This window comes from Tetrao urogallus (assembly GCF_951394365.1).
Source record: "Tetrao urogallus genome assembly, chromosome: 1".
In the NCBI taxonomy this organism is placed as follows: Eukaryota; Metazoa; Chordata; class Aves; order Galliformes; family Phasianidae; genus Tetrao; species Tetrao urogallus.
Genome location: NC_136813.1, coordinates 50053906 through 50074565, shown reverse-complemented (window position 1 = coordinate 50074565; position 20660 = coordinate 50053906). Strand labels below are relative to the sequence as shown.

At 38.4% G+C, this 20660-nt stretch overlaps 1 protein-coding gene across 1 annotated transcript in view; it reads left to right on the top strand.

The window, feature by feature from the left end:
* UGGT2 (UDP-glucose glycoprotein glucosyltransferase 2) overlaps nt 1-17089 on the top strand; it is a gene marked incomplete at its 3' end in the record, with an annotated part of 73484 nt that extends 56395 nt beyond the window's left edge. Inside the window, exons 29-39 of the mRNA XM_079539752.1 lie at nt 1011-1096; nt 4477-4561; nt 6118-6200; nt 7311-7406; nt 9032-9116; nt 9508-9690; nt 10386-10546; nt 10827-10941; nt 14602-14718; nt 15958-16102; nt 17067-17089. Of these exons, the coding sequence (XP_079395878.1) occupies nt 1011-1096; nt 4477-4561; nt 6118-6200; nt 7311-7406; nt 9032-9116; nt 9508-9690; nt 10386-10546; nt 10827-10941; nt 14602-14718; nt 15958-16102; nt 17067-17089 (1179 nt within the window). The remainder of the gene's footprint in view (nt 1-1010; nt 1097-4476; nt 4562-6117; nt 6201-7310; nt 7407-9031; nt 9117-9507; nt 9691-10385; nt 10547-10826; nt 10942-14601; nt 14719-15957; nt 16103-17066) is intronic.
* Nucleotides 17090-20660: the final 3571 nt, after the last annotated feature.

The following is a 20660-nucleotide window of genomic DNA, read 5'->3' as shown; positions in this document are numbered from 1 at the left end:
TGTTTCTTTTACTGCAAAATTAGAAGTGTTCAAAATAACAACAGTATCCTGAAGTTGAGACCACCTACAAAACCCCGTTCTTATGTTCCAATATAGATTTGGATTTCTCCTAATTTCAGACCCTTATCTGGAATGCCTAAAGTGGGAGTCTCATTGCCCTAAGTCAATGGTAGGAAGCAGATAACTTCATACGATTGGTGATTCCACCAACAAACATAAGGTGTGAATCACTTTCTGACTAAGATAACCATTTTTGTTACAAATGATCCAGGCAAAGGAGACTCTTATTTTAGATGCTTCACTTAAGTGCTTAAAGCCTCTGTAAGACAAATCCACGCCTCAGAATTGCTCTAGTTGTCTGAAGTAATTATTTTTGTTGGCAGCAGTCTGTAGATCTTGTAATTTTTGAAGTGAGAAGATGTATTTTGTCTGGTCTAATTTGAAAGGGAAAAATTACTTTTGATGAATAAGATCTGTTATCAATCTGCTATTCTCAGCTCTCTGTGAAAATTGTATCACAAGGAAGAGAACGTTCGATAAACTTTGAGTCTTTAATACCAGCACTGAATACTTTCTCAATAGTAGAAAGTCTTCAGCATTTTAAAGCTTCTAGTTGTATGCAGAGTTCCTAAACTGGAGAAGAGCCATTTACTTGGAAGTTACTACAGACAAAATTTTAAATTTCAGAGAAGCTTTTTGGGTTAGGGTGAGTTTAATAATTTACTTCTTTAATGCTCAGTTACTTATTGTTTTGGATGGAGATTTTATATACATCTCAAATCTAGCTAGAGTTAAGTGGAGCACTGGGAGGAGTTAATGTGGACATACAGGAAAGTGATACATGGTTGCATCTCTGCCATATTACTTTCAGGATTAATATGGCTGTAGGTAATGAATGTTTACTAACCTCGGTTGCAGCACCAAACATTGGATAACTGATGTTTATATGTGTATGTGGCTGATTTTGAAATGATGACAGAACAATTGTGGGTCTTTTCTCTTTTTCACAGGGGTATTTTCAGCTGAAAGCAAATCCAGGTGCTTGGACACTGAGATTGCGTAAAGGAAGATCTGAAGACATTTATCAGGTTTTTTCGTAAGTATTAATCTGTGCTTAGGAAATGCACTTATAACGATTCTGTTTAAGTACAGTGTATTTTGGAAGCACGTGTCGAAGGAAAAACTAGCAAAAATAACATGAGAAAGTAGAACAAGAACCAAATTTAGTGTGTGTAACAGATATCCTGTTTCATGAAAGTGTAAGTAAAAGGAATTAATAAAACTTAAGACCAGCTTTGAAAGTCTTTTCAGGAAGACTTTTTATAAATTACAGCACACTACCTATAAATTTTTGTATATATCATCTGCATGGCTAAGTAACAGAATAAAGGACAATTTCATATCGCTCCTTCAAGAATGATCTACAATTGCATGTGTATGTTGAGAAACAGAGCAACTTTATGTGATAGGTTGTATTGTATCCTTAATATTCTAAATAATGTAACGATTTTTTTACTTTTGTCTGGAATTACATTTTTGGAAGTTGCTGAATGACATTTATCTCTGAAATTTTATCCATGACTGAAAGGCTGATACTGTTTTCAATCAAGGTCTGGTTCTGAATAGAAATGTCTATTGAATGTTTGGAGTTTCATTTCAGACTGCTTGTTCTGTGATGGTGGTTGTGTGCCATCTGCTTCTTGCACTTCTGAAACAGTTACTGAGTTGGTATATTTTGTTTTAGACATTGATCTTTTTCAGTATTGTTTTAGTATTAGATTCCTTCTTGTTTTGTTCAGTAAGTACCCCAATCTGATTAGACATCTCTTCTGTTTATATCGTGCTAGATTGTGATTTAAAACACAAAATCCCTTTTGTTTCCTCAGTTGAAAGAGAACATAAAGCAGAAGCATTAAATATTTACAGAGGCATAGTTTTCAAAGTATTGTTTAAAAGGCATGCTTTATTAAGAAAGAGGGACAACTAATTTACTCTGCAGCTTTGTTGTGAATACACTCTACATAAATAAAAGTATTTATTTGTAATAAACACAGACAGATTTACACTCAGAGTATGATCAGCCTTTCTTTTTCCTTTGTTTTTCTCATTTCTGAGTTGAAAATTCTGAGTGTGGTCCCTCCTCCTTCAGAGGATCTCCATATATTTCTGTCATCCTCATTGCTTTTGTGTTTGTCTTCTTTAATTCTGCCCTATCGTTTTGAGTTGGGTAGCTGTAAGTAAAGACTGATTTATTGTGCAATAGTATTGTTAAATTCCTTACTGGTTCATTTTTCTGTGAAATAGTAACACCCTGTCTTCATTTTTAATATTGCTAGACCCTAAGCAATATTAGGGTCTAGCAATATTGAGCTGATATTCTTTAATATAGAGATTTACAGTCTCTAAGACCTCTTTCCTGAGAATGAATAGCTAATTACTCCTTACTGATTGTTAGTCTTGTCTTTTGTTTTCTGAGCAGCAGTTTCCCATTAAATTGTATTAGAACATTAGAACTACTAGATTCATTATGCTTTAAAAAAAAATTCCTAGTATCTAATGTAAATCTCCCCTCTGTCAGTTTAAACACATTGCCCCTTATCCTATCACCACCTGCCTGTGTACAAAGTCAATCTCCTTCCCCAAAGCCTTCTCTTCTCCATGCTGAGCAATCCCACCTCCCTCCCTGTCTTCATAGGTGAGGTGCTCCAGCCCTCTGATTATCTCTGTGGCCTCCATTGGACCTGTGTGAGCTGGTCCATGCCTTTTTTGTTCTGAGGACTCCAGACTTGGATACAGTATTCTAGATGGGGACTCATGAGGGCAGAGCAGAGGGGGACAATCAATTCCCTCTCCCTGCTGGCCACCCACCCCTCTTTTGATGCAGCCCAGCATACAGTTGGCATTCAAGGCTGCAAGAGCACACTGCTCTTGCATGTCAGCTTTTTATTACATCCATACTCATGTCCAGCTTTCCATCCATACCAGAACCCCCAAGTCCTTTTCCACAGAACTGCTCTCAATATGTTTCTTTCACAGTTTGAGCTCAAGTATGGGATTGCCTCAATCCAAGTTGCAGCAGCTTGCACTTGGCCTTGTTGAACTTCATATGTTCATGTGGACGCACTTCTCAAGCCTGTCCAGGTGCCTCTGAATGGCGTCCCTTCCTTCCGTTCTATTAGCTGCACCACTCAGATTGCTGTCAACTGCAAACTTGCAGAGGGTGCATTCAAATCCATTGTCTATGTCATTGATAAAGATGTTGAAGAGCACCATTCATCTCCAGCCCTCACCTGGACATAAAGCCATTGACCACAGCCTTTGGCTACAACCATTTGGCTAATTCTTCATCCGCCAAATACAGCACTCTTCAAATCCACATCTCTCTGGGTAAGGATGTGGTGTGGAAGCTTATCCGAGGTCTTACAGAAGTCCAGGTAGATGACAGTGGATCTCCAGTCACCTCCTTGTCACTGTGGTTACACCCTAACCTTGGGACTTAAAGGCACTCTTCATTTCTCTAACCTGGCTCTGTCTTGACTGCACCACACATTCCTCCCTTGGAAGAAAGCCCTGTGTAGGAAAAGTCATATTTTACTTCAGTGACTGGCATTTAGATAGCACCTATATTAACTGGGAAACATTAAAGAGCATGGCCGGCAGGTCAAGTGAGGTTATGCTCCCCCTCTACTCTGCCATCGGCTTAAGAATTAAATGAAATAGATGTTATTTAGATTTCTCAACAATTATTATTTTTTTTTTTACTGGGGCTCAGTTAAGCTCATTTCTACTACTTCTTAAAGAAAATCTTAAAGAATGTCTTCAGAAAAAAATACGCAGATAAATTTCCTTTGAATGAAACTGAAAAGTAGAGTAGTTTTGTTTTATTTCTCTTAAATTACAATGGATCAGCTAAATTTTTCACTCAGTGGACTGGGGTACAGTCTTTAAGGTCCCTTCCAACCCAAGCCATTCTCATGGCTCTATGTTTCTATTGTCCTATAGCCCTGTCTGTTGCCAAACCCGGTCATTTTTGCTAGTTGTACTATTTCAGCACTGTGATAAAACTTTCCCCAGACCTTCAAAAGCAGATTGGTTTTAAAAGTACATTTAGTGCCATCACTCAGCAATTTCTAAGATGTTTTCCATCTTTGATAAACACAGGTTAATATTTCAATGCTGTATTTACCTGTAGAATGCATAATACGTATTCACCTCTAGACTGCTGCATTTTTTAATTGGTTGATAAAATCTCATGTGAAAATCTAACCCTCACTTCTTAATTTAGAACTGTGAGCAACGACGAGCTCCGAACAAAGCTCAGAAACTTTCTGAAGTTAGGATATAATTAGGTGCAAATGAAGAAATATTGTTTCTATAAATACCAGGAATCTTAAACCTCATACTCTAATTGAACACAAGTGATAATTCATGCTTTAATGAGTCAGTACATTTCCATGGTTTCTTTTCCCCTCACAGCCATGAAGGAACAGATTCTGTAGCTGACCCGGCAGATGTTATTGTGGTTTTAAACAACTTCAGAAGCAAAATAATCAAAGTCCAAGTATGTAAAGATGTATTTGTCTGCACTATTTCATTATATATGACTAATGCTCACACGTCTTAGGCTGTATTTAATTGGAAGTTATATACTGGAATGTATCATCTAGATTTTGTAAATTTAAATAGAGAGAGCTATGCAAATTAATGTCGTTAATTTGATCCAATAGTTATACTAATTGTGTGGAGGTTGTTAAATAGTTGTCAGCATAACACAGATAGGATCTGTCTCATCAGGTTTAAGGTGTTTAATACTGGCGTACAGTCTGAACTTGGTGCCTAAAACTCCCTCTCCGCTTAATAGAATAGAAAGACAGTCCAGAGGACTACTTGTCCCAGCTCACATATTGATTTAAATTTGAGGTGACCACCTCTTGAGGCATCCAGTTCTGCCCTGTGACTGGGAAGGGATTTGACATCAAGTCCAGATACCAATGTGGAAGCTCAAATTAGACACACACTGAATTCTGTTTGCGGTTACCACAACTGTGTAAACGAAATTACTTGGCTTTTGTTCTTAAATACAGAAAAAATATGTTACATTATGTAAATAATATTTTGTTTAGGTGTACTCAGGATGTATGGATGTATTCTGATGTTAGACGCTGAGAATGGCAGAATTATGTAAACATAAATAGAAAGAGGTATTTAAAAAAACATTGATTTTCTGAGTCTCTCCCTTGGTCCTGTAACTGAAAGTTTCCAGAATCATCAGAAGAGAATTCACTTTTTGAAGGGTGAGAGGTTTGCCTTTAAGCAACGGAGAAAGGCTGCAAGGGTGCCAAAATAGGAAACTTACTGGATCTGAAAGGTTGTGTGGTTTAAAATAATAACTGGAACATGCAAGCTGTATCGTTCAGTTAAACTGTAGAGTCACTTCAGTGTTATTTAGAATATGGCTTCAGCAGCTAAGAAGACACCACATGAAGTCTGCAAGTGCTAGCTTAACAGTATAAACACGTGTGTCTCAAAAGTACTGATCTTCTAACCACGGAAATTAAGGTCAGCACCCAAAACTAACCTGGCACCTTTAGTTAGATTGAGACAACAGAAATTAGTCAACCTGTATAGTTGATTCAGCAACAGATTGGTCACTCCCTCCTTCTGAAAGGCTTATGAGAATCACAGTTTCCCTTCAGATAAGTTTTCTGCATGATTCAACACCCTACTGCCCTTCTGGCAGCTGATGGCTGGATCACAGAATCATGGCAGAGTCTTCTGTAAAGGAGGAAAACGAGCTATGATTCTGCTGACATTTAGTTTCTGTTGGAGTAAGGAAGTACAGAGTGTTTGAACATGCTGTTTGGTTTATTCATCACTTTATTTTTTCATAATTAGTTTCTTTGCTTCTTATAGTAGTGAGTTCTATGCAGGTCTTAAAAGTATGAAATGACAGTTTTACAGTTTAGCTTAATGCAGCTCAGTAATTATTTTACTGAGATAGGAATTGGGAAGCTGTTATTCCACCATAGTTAGATACTCCAACCAAAGTAGTAATTATTATCAACTAACTTACAAATGACATGAATTCTTTTTTTTTTTTTTTTTTTTAATGACTAGGTACAGAAAAAGCCTGATAAAATCAATGAAGATCTCCTTACTGATGGAACAACAGAAAAAGGAAATTTGGAATCAGCTACAAGGTGCAAATTAATTTGTTTTTAAAAGGGATCTAAACAGAAGAAAAATGTGAAAGGACACATCCATCCTAGTCTTCAGCTTGGAAAATGATTCTGAAGTGAATCTCCAACAGTATTGATCCATAACATAACCAGTTTGGCTAAGGCAGCCTTTGCTCTTCAGAAACCTATTAAAGTAGTGCTCTGACGGAGACTCCAGCTATGATCCCTTCCCTCTATGTGCTGGAAGGAATATGCAGTTAAAGAACAGTGTTTGAAATTTAAAGCAAACAAAGAATACTGTGCAGCAGAAAAAGAAAAGCTCTGGACAGCTTACCTTAAACCTGAGTTGCTATAGGGAGAGTAATGGAATGAATTTATGAAAAAAAAATAAGGAAGAATTATGAAAAACACCTGGAATATCCCATCACCACAGACTGCTGACTGTTATTCCTTTACCTCATCGTTTACTGTTGGTCATTGCTGACAACAAGGTACAGGGCTAAATATGTGGGTTGACCCAGTGTGGTCATCTTTAGGTAATGCTCAGTATTTTAGAATTTATGTATTCGGTTTCAAATATCATAGAATCATAGAATGGTTTGGGTTGGAAGGGACCTCAAGTTCCAGCTTCCCTACCGCATGCAGGGCCACCAACCTCCATATCTAATACTAGACCACACTGCCCAGCACCCTGTCCAACCTGGCCTTGAACACTTCCAGGGATGGGGCATCCACAACTCTGCCCTTTGGGAAGCCTGTTCCAGTACCTCAGCACTATCTTGGTAAAGAAAAATTTGTTCTGAGTGAGTGGGTATGAGCTGTTATTGTTTGCAAAAGTCACAGAATGGGTTGGATCGGAAGGGACCTTAGAGACCATTGAGTTCCTACCCCTGCCGTTGGCATGGCTGCCACCCTCTGGATCAGGCTGCTCAGACACTGGGTCAGGCCTTGAATGCCTCCAGGAGTGGAGTAAAAGATTTTGGAATCATAAAGATGTGTAATGGAAGTAAAACATGAGTGCATTCTGTCAGTGTATTTCTTCTGTGAATTTTCAGACTTCTCATTCTTTACAACCTCAATTTTCTTTCTGTTAGATGTACATCTTAGTTGATAATCCATTTGTTTTCTTAGGTTTTCAGAAGTTTCACCAGAAGAGAAGGAAAATAAAAGTGATGTACTTAACATTTTTTCAGTCGCTTCAGGCCATCTATATGAACGTTTTTTAAGGTAAGTAAAAGTTCATCCTAAAATTAAACAGCATAATGAAGCTGACCATTTTATCAGCAGGCAACTCAGCACCACACAGCTGCTGACTCCTCCCAAAGCAGGATAGGTGTGGGGGGAGATTTAAGAGGTAGAGCAAAAACTGCATGTGCAAGCAAAATGAAAGAAAGCATTCATTCACTGCTTCTCCTCAGCAGGCCACTTCCAGGAAACAAAGACTCATCACATGTAATGGTTAGTTGGGAAGATAAATGCTATCACTCCAACTGTCCTCCCTTCCTCCTCCTTTACCCCAGTTTTATTACTATGTATCACACCATGTGTAGGACATCTCTTTGTTCTGTTTAAGCCATCAGCGGAGCTGTGTCCCCTCCCAGCCCCTAAAGCACCTCCAGCCCACTCTCTGGCAGGGCAGTACAAGAGGCTGAAAGCCCATGTCTTCATGCAAGGATTGCTCAGCAACAATTAAAACATTTGTGTTATCATCACTGTTTCCATCACAAACTCAAAACTGGGCACCGTACCAGCTACTATGAAGAAAATTAACTCTATCCCAGCCAAAACCACAAGACGTGAAGAAGGCCCAAATGCATATTTCTTAGAGAACAAACTGTAGATAGATGTTCTAGAAGTTGATTGTTCTTTGGAGAAAGAAGAATGTTCTTTATGCCTGTCGTGAGTGCCTGTGCTATGTGAGAAAATAGAAGATGGAGCTGAATCTCTCTTTATGAAGATGTAGCAGCAGAGACCTCATTAGAGTTTTTATCTATTTATGTTTATTCCAAAATATGGGTTCTGTATGCTTAGATGACCCTACTTCTGTTTAATATCTCAGTGTTCATGGATTATGTAATAAGGAATGACTGCTTTGAAGGAACTCTTGCAGTATTGCCTAATCCGTTCACCACTGCATCTGTTATTTTTCTCATTCCCGTGAGTGCTTGTCTATAGCTGTCAGATCTAGTAATTTTCCTGTCCCAAAGTGGATTTTCACAATTCTTTCATTTATGTTTGTTTGGAAAGCAGTATTTTGTACGTATTATTTTGTTTCCTAGTAGTCTGACAGAGTTGGAATGCCTGTGTTCTCTTTTTTTTCCTTCAGGCTTCAACAACTTTATTAAAGGGAAAGATCTGTTTATTTTAAAGGAGGGAAAACAGATTTTGAAATACATCTTTTTCCACGTACCTGAATTTTTTGGAGTTAACAAGGGCTTTCTGAAAATAATCTTAGCTTGAACTGTGCTTTCTTTTTCTCACTGACTTCCTTTTTGCAACCTATTAAACTTTACTAATGTATCCTAAAATATATCATCTCAGTAGCATAGTTAATAGTAGGTATCAATCTGTACTTTTAGTTTTTCAGGACCTCTCTCACAGTAGAAGTTATTAACCGATCCACATTTGAGACTGTTCTAATATTTCGTACTCAATGTCATGTGCATGGATCATGTACATCCATCTCAAAGTGGTCTTGATCTCAAAACTTGCTGTTAAAAATATACAAAAATTTTGACTTAAATCGGGTTAAGAAAAGTTTTGATTAGAAAGTGTTAGCCTCTTTGAAGTGTAGTTGAAATATAATGACCTGTGTGTATTCGTTTGTTTATTATAGACTTGTATTTCCACAGAATTATGATGCTTTCTGTTCTACGCCATACCAAAACACCAGTTAAATTTTGGTTTCTGAAAAACTACCTCTCTCCAACATTCAAGGTATAGGAAACACCATTCTTTCAATAACTTTTCTTTAAATTGTGAAATACTTAGGCAAATTAGTACTATTGAATAATCAGATAATTAAAAACTAAATTTCACAGTTGGAAATGACATCATGTGTAAATTCTTTCTTTTCTGGAGCCCAAATCCCAACAATAGATTATAATTTGTTTTCCTTTGATGGACTCAGTGAGCTTGAAAGAAATCCTTTTTATATTGTTATAGCTGAGGATTCTGCTAAAATTAAATGTGTTCATGTGACTAGTGATCATGTGACTTGATTACGGCCAACAGAGATACAACTGTGTTGCAGCATTTCCTCCATCACCTTCTGCCTCTTTGTATGTCATATACATGTGCAACTTACAGTTTCTGAATCTTTTTCTAGGATGTTATCCCTCACATGGCTGAGACATATGGATTCAAGTACGAGTTAGTACAGTATAAGTGGCCCCGCTGGCTTTATCAGCAGACAGAAAAGCAAAGAATTATTTGGGGCTACAAAATCCTTTTTTTGGACGTTCTTTTCCCTTTGGCTGTCGATAAAATAATCTTTGTAGATGCTGACCAGGTAAGGAAAAACAATATTAGATAAATGTATGCGGAGTTTGTTTTGCTTTATTTTATCCATTTTATTTCCCTGTGGCTGTTTTATTCAAATGTTGGTCTCCCGGGACTGCAGCAGTTGTACAAGCAGAACCAGTAGTGTTGCAAAAACATGAAACAAAACAATTTGGCTTGTCTTTAGCCATGTAGAAATTAAGAGTCTCATCACACACAGTGCTGTAAATTGTTTCTATTGCCCGTGGATGGACAATGGCACTTGGAGAGGTAAGTGTGATCTTAAAGGTGCATTTCACATTAGGTGTATTGGAGTGATTCAGATTCTGGGCTGATTATGAGCAGACTTCATTGGCTATGGGAGGTGTCTGAGATGATGAGTTCAGACCAACTCTTCGATGGATGGAATTTTTGAGTTGAATCCTGTCTCTTTTGTTCTCAAGTTTGTCTGCAGTCTTTCACTCAGAAATTATCATGTACTGAAAGGCAACGTGCTGCCTCAGGGAAGATATCGAAGAGTTTGTCACGTGGTTATCAAAAATCTCAGACAAATGTTCTGTATTTTATTACTTTTCCAAAGCTAAAAGAGATAAATTAAATTTAGTTATAGCAACACGCATCTTAAAAACTGTATTAAATTGTTAAAGTATAACTTTCATTATATTTTTTAATTATAAAAATAAATGTAATTTTATTCTTACTCAGATTGTGAGAAGTGACCTGAAAGAACTCAGAGATCTCGATCTAAAGGGAGCTCCTTATGGATACACACCTTTCTGTGACAGCCGTAAGGAAATGGATGGGTACCGTTTCTGGAAATCAGGATACTGGGCATCACATCTTGGGAAAAAAAAATACCATATTAGGTAGGAGAACTGCATATTTTGTGCAGTTTGTAGAACTGATTAAAATCTGGCTCTGGATATTGCCCACTGAGGCATTCACAAGCAGCTACCCAATAGCCTTTCTCAAAAAGAGATGAATTTATCTGAGTTCAGATGATATATGGTAATAGCTTCATCTGTTTGCTTTGAATAGTACTCTTTTAGCATGTGAACAGTTTCAGGTTTCTTGTCACTTCTTGATTAAAGTTACAAAGAAGGATATGAAACTGCAGAAGTCTTGATGTATATTTTTTCTTTGCAGTGCCTTATATGTTGTGGATCTTAAGAAGTTCAGAAAGATTGCAGCAGGAGATAGGCTTCGGGGCCAGTACCAGGCTCTTAGTCAAGATCCAAACAGTCTGTCAAATCTAGATCAGGTATACGTGGGCTTAAGAAATTCAGCTTTTTGTTTTATCTTTCTCAATATGTACAGAATTATTGTATCTCAATATATTTTTTATAGTTCTGAAGAATATTTGGCTTTTTTTCCCCCTCTGTTTCTTGTTTTTCTTCTGTTTTTCCATTAATGTTAATTTAACTTACCTAAGCTAAGTGCTAATTCACTCTGGTGGTTGCTGTACATGGTCACCATGGGTTGACTACGGTCTTTGTTCATCTAACTCCACCAATTTTTAAAGCTAGGTGGGATAAGTTAAGGTACAAATCACAAGTGTGTATATAGATTCCGGATATGCAGAACTTTGTTCAGTTTAGTCTCTTCTTCTCTAGCACAGACTCCTTAGCTCAGTGGAAGATTGATAATACAGCTCATATGGTTTCTGCCTGAGTAAATATTACTTTTTACTTATGTCTGTGGGTGAAATTCACAAGGCTTCAAAAGTAAGGTTGTCGTTGTTTTTGTAATTTACCTTGTGGAATTATTAAAAGCACAAAAGGTTTATTATCTGCCTACTGCAGTGAAGGGACCTCTGAGTAGAAAAGCCCACATCTCTCACTGCCACGTTTTTCCCATAAATAGATAAATAAAAATAAAATAAGCCACTCTTATGGTACCAGACAAAGAAAAGTAGAAATACACCTACACAACAAACAGGGACTAAACAGAACACGAGGAGATCAGAGGACTGATATAATAGCGACAGTGGAGTATTAACTTACAAAGAAATTGGAATAGTAAAATGACTTACTGGCTCCTGCATTTGGAGAGTCCTGACGCAATGAGCTGTATGCTTTTCAAACATAGTCTTATCCACTCAGAAAGACCTTCAAGATTCAGAAGCTGCTCACAAGTCTTCTGACATTATGCCACTTCTCAGAAATAGTCATTAGTTTTATGTAATGTCTTCACAGCAGCAATAATGTGCATCTTTCGTCTTTGAGATTCTTATGTTTTCAACAACAGCTTTAATAGCTGATAGCCTCAATGTAGAAGTTTGTTGGATCACACCAAAAGCCATTCGTACCCTTCCCTCAGCACATTGGTACTGAAAGCAGACATTAAGGTAGCTGAATCTTGGCAGAATGGAATTGGAATTATTGTGGAAAGGGAGACATTTCAAAGTAATATTTCCATACTAATTTGCTTCTTGATTGTATTGGTGGGAATCACCTCCTGGCTCCACTTACCACAAATATAGCATCGTTCCTAGAAATACAAACCACAGTGTGATATATTTTACTGGAGTCCTGGAGAGTGTGTAGCTACCAGTGAATTAAGACGTTTATTTTTAAGATATCTGACTGGAGTGCCTTCAACCTCTGCTAGTTTACCAGTGGTGTGACACACTTGGGCCTGCTGCCTTCATGATTGCTTTTTAGGGGTAGTAGGAGTTGGACTCGATGATCTCTGGAGGTCTCTTCCAACCCCTACAGTTCTTTGATTCTGTGATATGCTGACATAAACCACAAAATGGAAGTAGAGAGAGTGGAAAAAAGAAAAGTACTTTTAAATGACAAAGAAAGATGGTAAGAATGGGTAGGGCAAAGAATTACACATAGTGAAAGCTAGACTTCCAGTACAGCATATGTAACTGTATTGTTGAAAGAGAAGATTAAAGCATAAAGAAACAGCTGTGTAAAGATGAAAAAAGCAATTGGCAAATATTTATAGTAAATATAATTTCATTAAAAAATGGCTAATTAAGCATCTTGTTCTTCACTTGCAGAATTACAATCAGTGGAGGAAATGTAATAGCAAAATATTTAATATCAGAAAATGTTTTGTTTTTTAAGTGAGGTTTTGTTTTCTAATGCAAAAAGTTGCATTTGAAGAGTACACCATTAAAATTATGTAGGTTATCTGACTAAACGTAGAGACGCCATATTGCAAATCAAATTGAAGAGCAACCTTTGTGTGTTATTTGTGGAAGTCCAGGAAACTTTCATCAGTTCACGTGTTTTGAATGATCAAGATTTTTTGCAGTGACAGTATAAACAGCCTGATCTTTTATTTTTATGACTCATGAGTGTTTCCTCTTTGAAGTATGTCTATATCTTAGTGCTTTTGAGGATAAGTCACTTTAATTTGAAAGGAAAAACAACTTTTTGTGGAAATTTTTTTTTTAAATATGTTTGCTTCTGTGTATATTTAAAATGCTGGATCTAGCAGGTGTCTTTCTACTTTAACGATTTCTAAGTTCATGTCTTTTAGAGCTGTAATACTAACTTAGGAATTGCAGTTTCGTTTAGAAAGTCATAGAGACCCAACAGAAAAAAAAAACACTTCTTTTCCCTTGAAATTGAGGTGACAATAAAACATTTGATTCCTAATATTCATAGAATTGAGGTTTTCCAAAAAAAGGAAACATTTAAATTAACATTTAAACATCTTGACTCATTATACTTCTATTTAGTGTATTTTTCCATGCTAATGTCTATATTTGAATTAAGTTATATGCTTCTTATAGCATAGCTACATGTACTATTTTATTCTGTCACATTTAGCAGTGTGATTTGGCAAAGTAACACCCAACTACTACTTACTTGAGTACTGACATTTATTTTTTAAATGTAACGTCAGGGTTGTGCATATGAAAGAGCTTATGGAAGTATCTACAGCATACACTTGTTATTTTTAACTGTGGACAGAGAACCTGTACTGTAGGGCTGCCCAGGATTTTTCTCTTTTGTAAGCAATATTCCCAACATGATATTAGATTACTGTTTTTACAATGAGGGTATTTGAGTGTACAATTAAGGTGAAGAAAAAAAAAAAAAAAAAAAAAAAAAGAAAAGAAAGTAAGGAGGATAGCCAGAGTAGCAGTGTAATAGCTTTTCCTTTTCACACTCACATTTCTGGAATCCATTTTCATTAAAGAAAGCTAACGTTAGAGTAGTGCCATAATTCCACATTACATGGTTTTGAGCTTGCTTTTGCAAATGTCAGGAAGGGAAATATGGTTAAGACATGCTATAAAAATTTCACTCATTGTGCTCAGTAGTGTTTAGAGCATGGCACGTAATATCTGAGCTGTGGGCATTACTTATTGCCAACTAAGGATGAACAGATGTAAGTGCAAGAAAAAATTTCTTTGTGGGAAATGGAGAGGTGGAATTGGCCACCAAAATTAGTATTCTTAAGTTTTGAATTGCAGAAGAGCCAGGTGAGCAATTACTTAAAAGGGAACATAAAAAGTTGCAGATGTCATAGAATCCCCAAGGTTGGAAAAGACCTCTAAGATCTCTAAGATGACCCAGTCCAGCCATCCACCTATCACCAGTATTTCCCGCTAAGCCGTGTCCCTCAGTACAACATCTCAGTGTTTCCTGAACAACTCCAGGGTTGGTGACTCCACCATTTTCCTGGGCAGCCCATTGCAGTGCCTGGCAACTCTCTTAGAGAAGAAGTATTTCCTAACGTCCGTCTTGAATCTTCCCTGACACAACTTAAGGCCGTTCCCTCTGGTCCTATCGCTAGTTACATGGGAGAACAGGCCAATTCCCACCTCACCACATGTAACAGTGGTAACAAATGGTTAACAGACAGAGATATTATCTGGAATGCCTCATAAGTAATTGTTTGATAACCAGTTACATCAAAATTCAGTGCTAATTCATGATTTTATACACTCGTGCAGGATCTTCCCAATAATATGATTCATCAAGTAGCTATCAAGTCTCTCCCTCAAGAGTGGCTTTGGTGTGAAACCTGGTGTGATGATGAATCTAAGAAAAAGGCTAAAACAATAGACTTGGTGAGTTGATTTTGAGTTAAATTAGTTCTATAGATTAAAAAATTGATTGCAGTTTCTGTGGCTTTTGAGATACACTAATTTTTGATATCATGGAGCCAGCCTTACTGGAGGGAATTGGAGCACTGGGCTGCTTTTGATAGATACTTGAATATATACAATGTCTTCTTTCCTCCAGCACCTCTCCTGTGTGCTCTGTAGAAAATCTCCATATTTTGAAGCTGAAAACTTTGCCTGAAGAGTTGCTATCTCTAATTCGATAGGTGCTGGGTTTTTTTGTACTTCTGTATTTATATTTCCCCCGTTTTCCTCCATATTCAGCCGTATTATTGGAATTCTAATTACGTACTGCAGACTCTGAGTATTGTGTGCTGCTGCCTCTGCTGAACCCATTATGCAGAGGCTCTTTTTCTCTGTCCATTTCACCACTGTAAACTGAAGATAAAGCGTAGTTTATATATAGCTTAAAAACAGTAAAGCTGAGGAGACATACCCACATTTAGAGAGAAGGAAGCTTCTCTCTTTGGGAATTGAAACAGAAAAAGTTCTGCTCTGTCATTATTACCCCCATTCCATTTTTCCCCTCTTATTAATTTTTGTCACCCTCCGCTCTGTGTGAGTGAACCTTTGGAGCCATAATTCTGAACAAAAGCAGGCAATTGGAATCTGATGCAAGTATCCAGTATGTAAATAACTTATTTTGTGCCTGTACAGTTAAAATAAGCTTTTTTGTGCACTAAACATGGGTAGTCTCTATTCTAGAAAATGACATTATAAATGCTGACGGAAACACTTGTTAGATGTGAGATCTGAGATAACTGAGAGCAAAAAAAAAAACGTGTTGAAGACAAGATATTTCTCTGGGCTGCTGAGAAATGCCTCTTGCTATAAAATATGAAAATTTTAGCCAGATATGGTGACTAGGAAATGTGGTAAGTAGCACTTCTCTGCAAAATATTTCAGATTTTTTTGTGTTGTTGACTTTTTACAACACTAAATTCCTTGACAAGGTTCATAATTAGCTGCAGTGTAGTTTTTGTCTGAGGCTTATCTCTCACATTGGAGTTATTTGCAGACCATTTTCAAACACTCAGGTTATTGTCCTAATCAACCTGTGGTTACCTGGATAGTTTTTAACAGTGTATCTGCAGTGACACTGAGGAGATGGTGACTTACAGTTCCTTGGGAAGGTATTATTTTTGCATTGGCTTTGTTTACATTCACTGTGTTTCAAACTTTCAGTGCAACAATCCCCAAACCAAAGAACCAAAATTAGAGGCTGCCGCTCGAATAGTTCCTGAATGGGTTGACTACGACACTGAGATTCGAAAGTTAATACAGCAGATTGAGAAGGAGAAGAAAAGTAAAAAATCATCTTCTAAAAAAGGTAATTTACGTTCATATTTATCTGTTACTTCTTTGAAAGACTTTGTTTGAAATGAAGGTTGGGGTCAGTAGACATGTAAGTTGAGTTGTATTTAATAATTTTTCACCCTCTGTGGGAAATGGGCTGGGTTTTAAGACTCGTGTGATGCTTCTTTACATTGGAGTTATGCTAAGATATGCTAAGATGAAACAAGCCATTTGTTTCACGCCAAAGCCCAAGAGGACAACATTTTCAAGTACATAATCTTTTTATTTCATATTGCTGCTCTTTCTTCTTAACGCCGTTCAGCAAGTTTAAATTTGCAGTACAAATGTGGAACATTTCTAAAGTAAAGGACATTGGCTATTCAGAAGGGTACCTTAGCATGGGTAGAAAGGTGCAATGAGTACGGCTGGACTTTCAACTAAAACCAAGGATTTCCAAGCATGAAACCATGAAGATAACTGAAGCCCACCGTTTGGGAAGTGAAGTGGGGGTTGGACTCGATGATCTCTGGAGGTCCCTTCCAACCCCTACAATTCTGTGAAGTGTCATTTGTCTCATCCTTTTCACTCCTGACTGAGCAGAATGTTTTCCTTCAATTTCTCTGTGCTCCCCGGTTAGCAGTCAGTCTCCCCCAATGCTCCCCTCCTTTTCGATGTTACTCCCCCTCTCCAGAAATGCCCGTGTCCCTGTCTGCTTGTCCAACGCGTTTCTCTTTCTCTTCAGCCTGCAGTTTTCCTGCTCATATTGGTCCCCAGTCTTGAGTCAGAAAATAAATTCCCTTATCATTACAGGGAATTCCAAGTAGTTGTTATTTATTTGTGAAATCTTTGGTCTGCTTGTGGCAAGGCTCTAAAAATGAAGTTCACATCACTGAATTGTTTTGGCAGTAACTAGGCAGGCTTTCTCCATGTTTTACAAAGCTAGGCGATAAGTTTCGGCATGCTTGTGCTTTTTAAGATTTTTTTTCCTCTTGTTGCAGGTTTTAAGCACGATGAACTTTAGCATGGCCTGTAAGAAGTGATGGTGACAGCGTATTGTCTTCTGCAAAAGATGGAGTGGAAGCCGTGGAAGTTGCCTTGGGACTATTTGTAACATTCTTTAGTGTAAAGTGAAATATTTTGTAACTTATGGTGTTTAATTTAAAGAGTTTTACATAAGAAACAGAGACCAGAAGGGAGAAATCCACAGGCACTTGGTTTTATTTAAGTCAGTGTAGACTTGCTTTTGTCATTTCTTTGTTTTTCTTTTCCTTCTCTAGAAGACAATCTGCCCAGGGGATTTTAGAGTATAAAGGATGATGTATTCAGCTCTTCAAAGACGCACTGCCTCAGCAATTGAGAAGGGGGAGGAGGCACTAAATAGTTACATGAAAACTGTTTTATGCAAATTACATTCATTTAGTCTAATGTATTTAAACACAAAGTATTTTGGTTATACGTCTATAGTTTTTTTTCCTGGAGGAAAGCTGTGGTCACAAGCCAAGTTCTCATTGTAGCCAAGATACAATATAAAAAAAAAAATAGCTTGGGTAATTTAGACCACATGAATCCAACTTCAAAGCTTGCCAAAGTCAGAAATGTAATTCTCTATTCATGATGCAGGATTACTGCCCTCTTAACTAATTTGAAAGAATCCTTTTTCTTGGGCTCCTTTGTCACTCAAATAGTACGACATTAGATTCCACTGTGTGGTTTTGGTTAAGAAAGGTGAGAAGGTCTGTGCCTGAGAGCTGTTTCCACTCAGTTTTTACTGTCATCATTCTGTCCAGAATTTAAAGTAATAAAACACTCGACTTATTTTTCACTCTCAGTGGTGTCTACTGTTATTTTATCAATACTCACTCAAAAAACTGTTGCTCAAATGGGCTGTCAATACATTTTGATTGCTCAAAAACTGCAGGTGAAAAATTCTGGTAGTACACATTTGCAAATAGGAAAATTTATTTATGAAACTGATATCTGGTGCCTTAAATACATATCATTTTTGTTTCCTTTGTGCTGGTTTCAAAGCAGTCTGGATATAACCACAAATACTTCCATGAACGATTTAATGTAGTCTTTCAGTGTAAGTGCTTGTAATTATAAAAGATAATGTAATTTGCACTAAGTGGGTAAATCCATCGTGAGCTGCATATCTCTGTACCTGTAAATAAGAGCATAAAGGGTAAGAAAAATGGAGCACATTTCGTATGCAGTCATTGTGCTCAGGTGTAGGTTATTTGAAATTGCTTCCCTTAAGTGCAGGTATTTATAATCTATTTATAATGCTTTCCTGACATTTCTCAAGTCTCAGTAATATGAAACATGCAAGTTTTTTTTTACAGGCATTTATATGTCGTATTACCTGTCTGCATTTTGAATAGCAGTTTAAACGTCGGTATGGATTTTCAAAGGTCTGTTGTGGGCATTTTATTTGTATGAAGTAACCAATGGGATATTCCCTGTGAAACCCAGCAGTGTTCATCAATCAGCCAATACCAATTTCCATTCTCTCTCTGTCCCTGCAATGTTTGTTTTGTTGCTCCTGTTCTCATGACAAGTAACGTAATCCAGAAGAACACTGGAGGGGGCCCCTCACTGCAAGAAAGACATTGAGGCCCTGGAACGTGTTCAAAGGAGGGCCACAAAGCTGGTGAGAGGTCTGGAGCACAGGCCATATGAGGAGAGGCTGAAGGAGCTGGGAACGTCCAGCCTGGAGAAGAGGAGGCTCAGGGGAGACCTCATTGCTCTCTATAACTTCCTGAAGGAGGTTGTAGTGAGCTGGGGGTCGGCCTCTTCTCTCGTGTCATTAGTGATAGGACCAGGGGGAATGGCTTCAAGCTACGGCAGGGGAGATTCAGGCTGGACATGAGGAAGTATTACTTTTCAGAAAGGGTGGTCAGGCACTGGAATGGACTGCCCAGGGAGGTGGTGGAGTCACTGAGCCTGGGGGTGTTCAAGGAAAGGCTGGATGTTGTGTTGAGGGACATGGTTTAGTGGGAGCTATTGGCAATAGGTGAACGGTTGGACTGGGTGATCTTTTCGGTCTATTCCTACCTTGGTGATTCTATGATTCTACATGAAGTGAAACATGCTGGAACCTCACACAATGTAATTATGTAGGCTGGCATTCCTAGAACACTGATGGACTTCTTACTGACTTCATTCTGCAGTTACTACTATACAGTCAGTGTATAACAGGAAAACCACCATTACTCTCTACGTAAAGGAACTGCTTCCTTACTGTGCTAGAGGAAAAAGGCACTGTTTTCTCCTATTTTACATTATACAATGAACACTAAATGTTTGGTTAGTGTCAATGAGCTCACTTCTACTTTTGTAGAGTCAGAAAATGCCTATTTACCCCACTTACTGATGGGGTAACATTATCTGATTTTACTCTATAGGATCAAATCCTTTATCAGTTTAATCCAGCACCAAGGCTCTCACAGTGGTTAGCATTCAGCATTGGAACTTCGTGGTGCCACATGTGGGAGAACTGCCTTCCCTGTGCAGTGTTCTGATTGTGAAAGGACAGCAGGATGCTTTTCCTACTGCCTCTTAGTCAGGATTTGTGTTTGGAGTGACACACTGACTCCTTTGGTGCCATGTGAACACTCTGATATTGCAGGTTGGTTTGGGCTCCTGGTGCAATGCCCTGCTGACTGCTGGACACATCCCCCTGCACTGGGGATGAATCTCTTGCAAGGCTGCCTCTTAAACTCACACCTCTGTTAACTAATACTTCATTCTGTACTTCAGACAGACCAGAGCTGTGCCCCAGCAGCACTTTCTGACTTCTCTCAGCTTCCTCTGATGAAAGTCTCAATCTGGTTTATGAATTCCACACCTGAAGGCACAGCTCAAGCAGTTAAAACCATAATCAGCACTGATGTATCTACATTTCTCTCTACCGCTGGAGTTCTCAGTTCTGTTTGAATTCTCACTCCTTCAGATGAAAGAAACATCCTGGCAGCCTCTCAGTGGCTGTTTCCTGCTGCTGCCCTCCTAAGCACAGTGCTCCTCTACCAGATTCTGGGCTCTGATGGCTGCAAAATGTGGATTTATATAAAATTGCAGGCCTGAAAGCATTCAGTCTCTGTTTCAACTTACCCTGCAGGCACTGCCCTGCAAAGTCAGTTTCCCAGTCTGGCTCCATTGACATGGAACTTTCCTGGGAGCCCTCTGAGGGCAGAGCCTGCTCAGTGCTGCCACAGAGAGCAGAGCTCAGCACTGCCCTCCACTCCCTGTGAGGAGCTGCAGCCGCCACCAGGCCTCCCCTCAGCTCCTCTGCTCCTAGCACACCTCAGCCACTCTTCCACTACCCTGCCCTCCTGCCTTTCCTCCATCTTTGCAGCCTTTACCACATGCACACTAATAGCATTATGTCCTCACATCGTGGCCCCAAAGCTGCACTCAGTGCTGGAGGTGAGGCTGCACAGCACAGCACGACAAGCCCTCAGCTGGCACTGCTGGGCCCGATGCACTCCAACTTATGTCTACTCTGTTAACTCAGCCCTCTTACAATGCCTTGGTGAAGCCTGATGACTTCTGCACCAGTAGCAGTTATAATTTACCCCTAAGCAGCATTAACC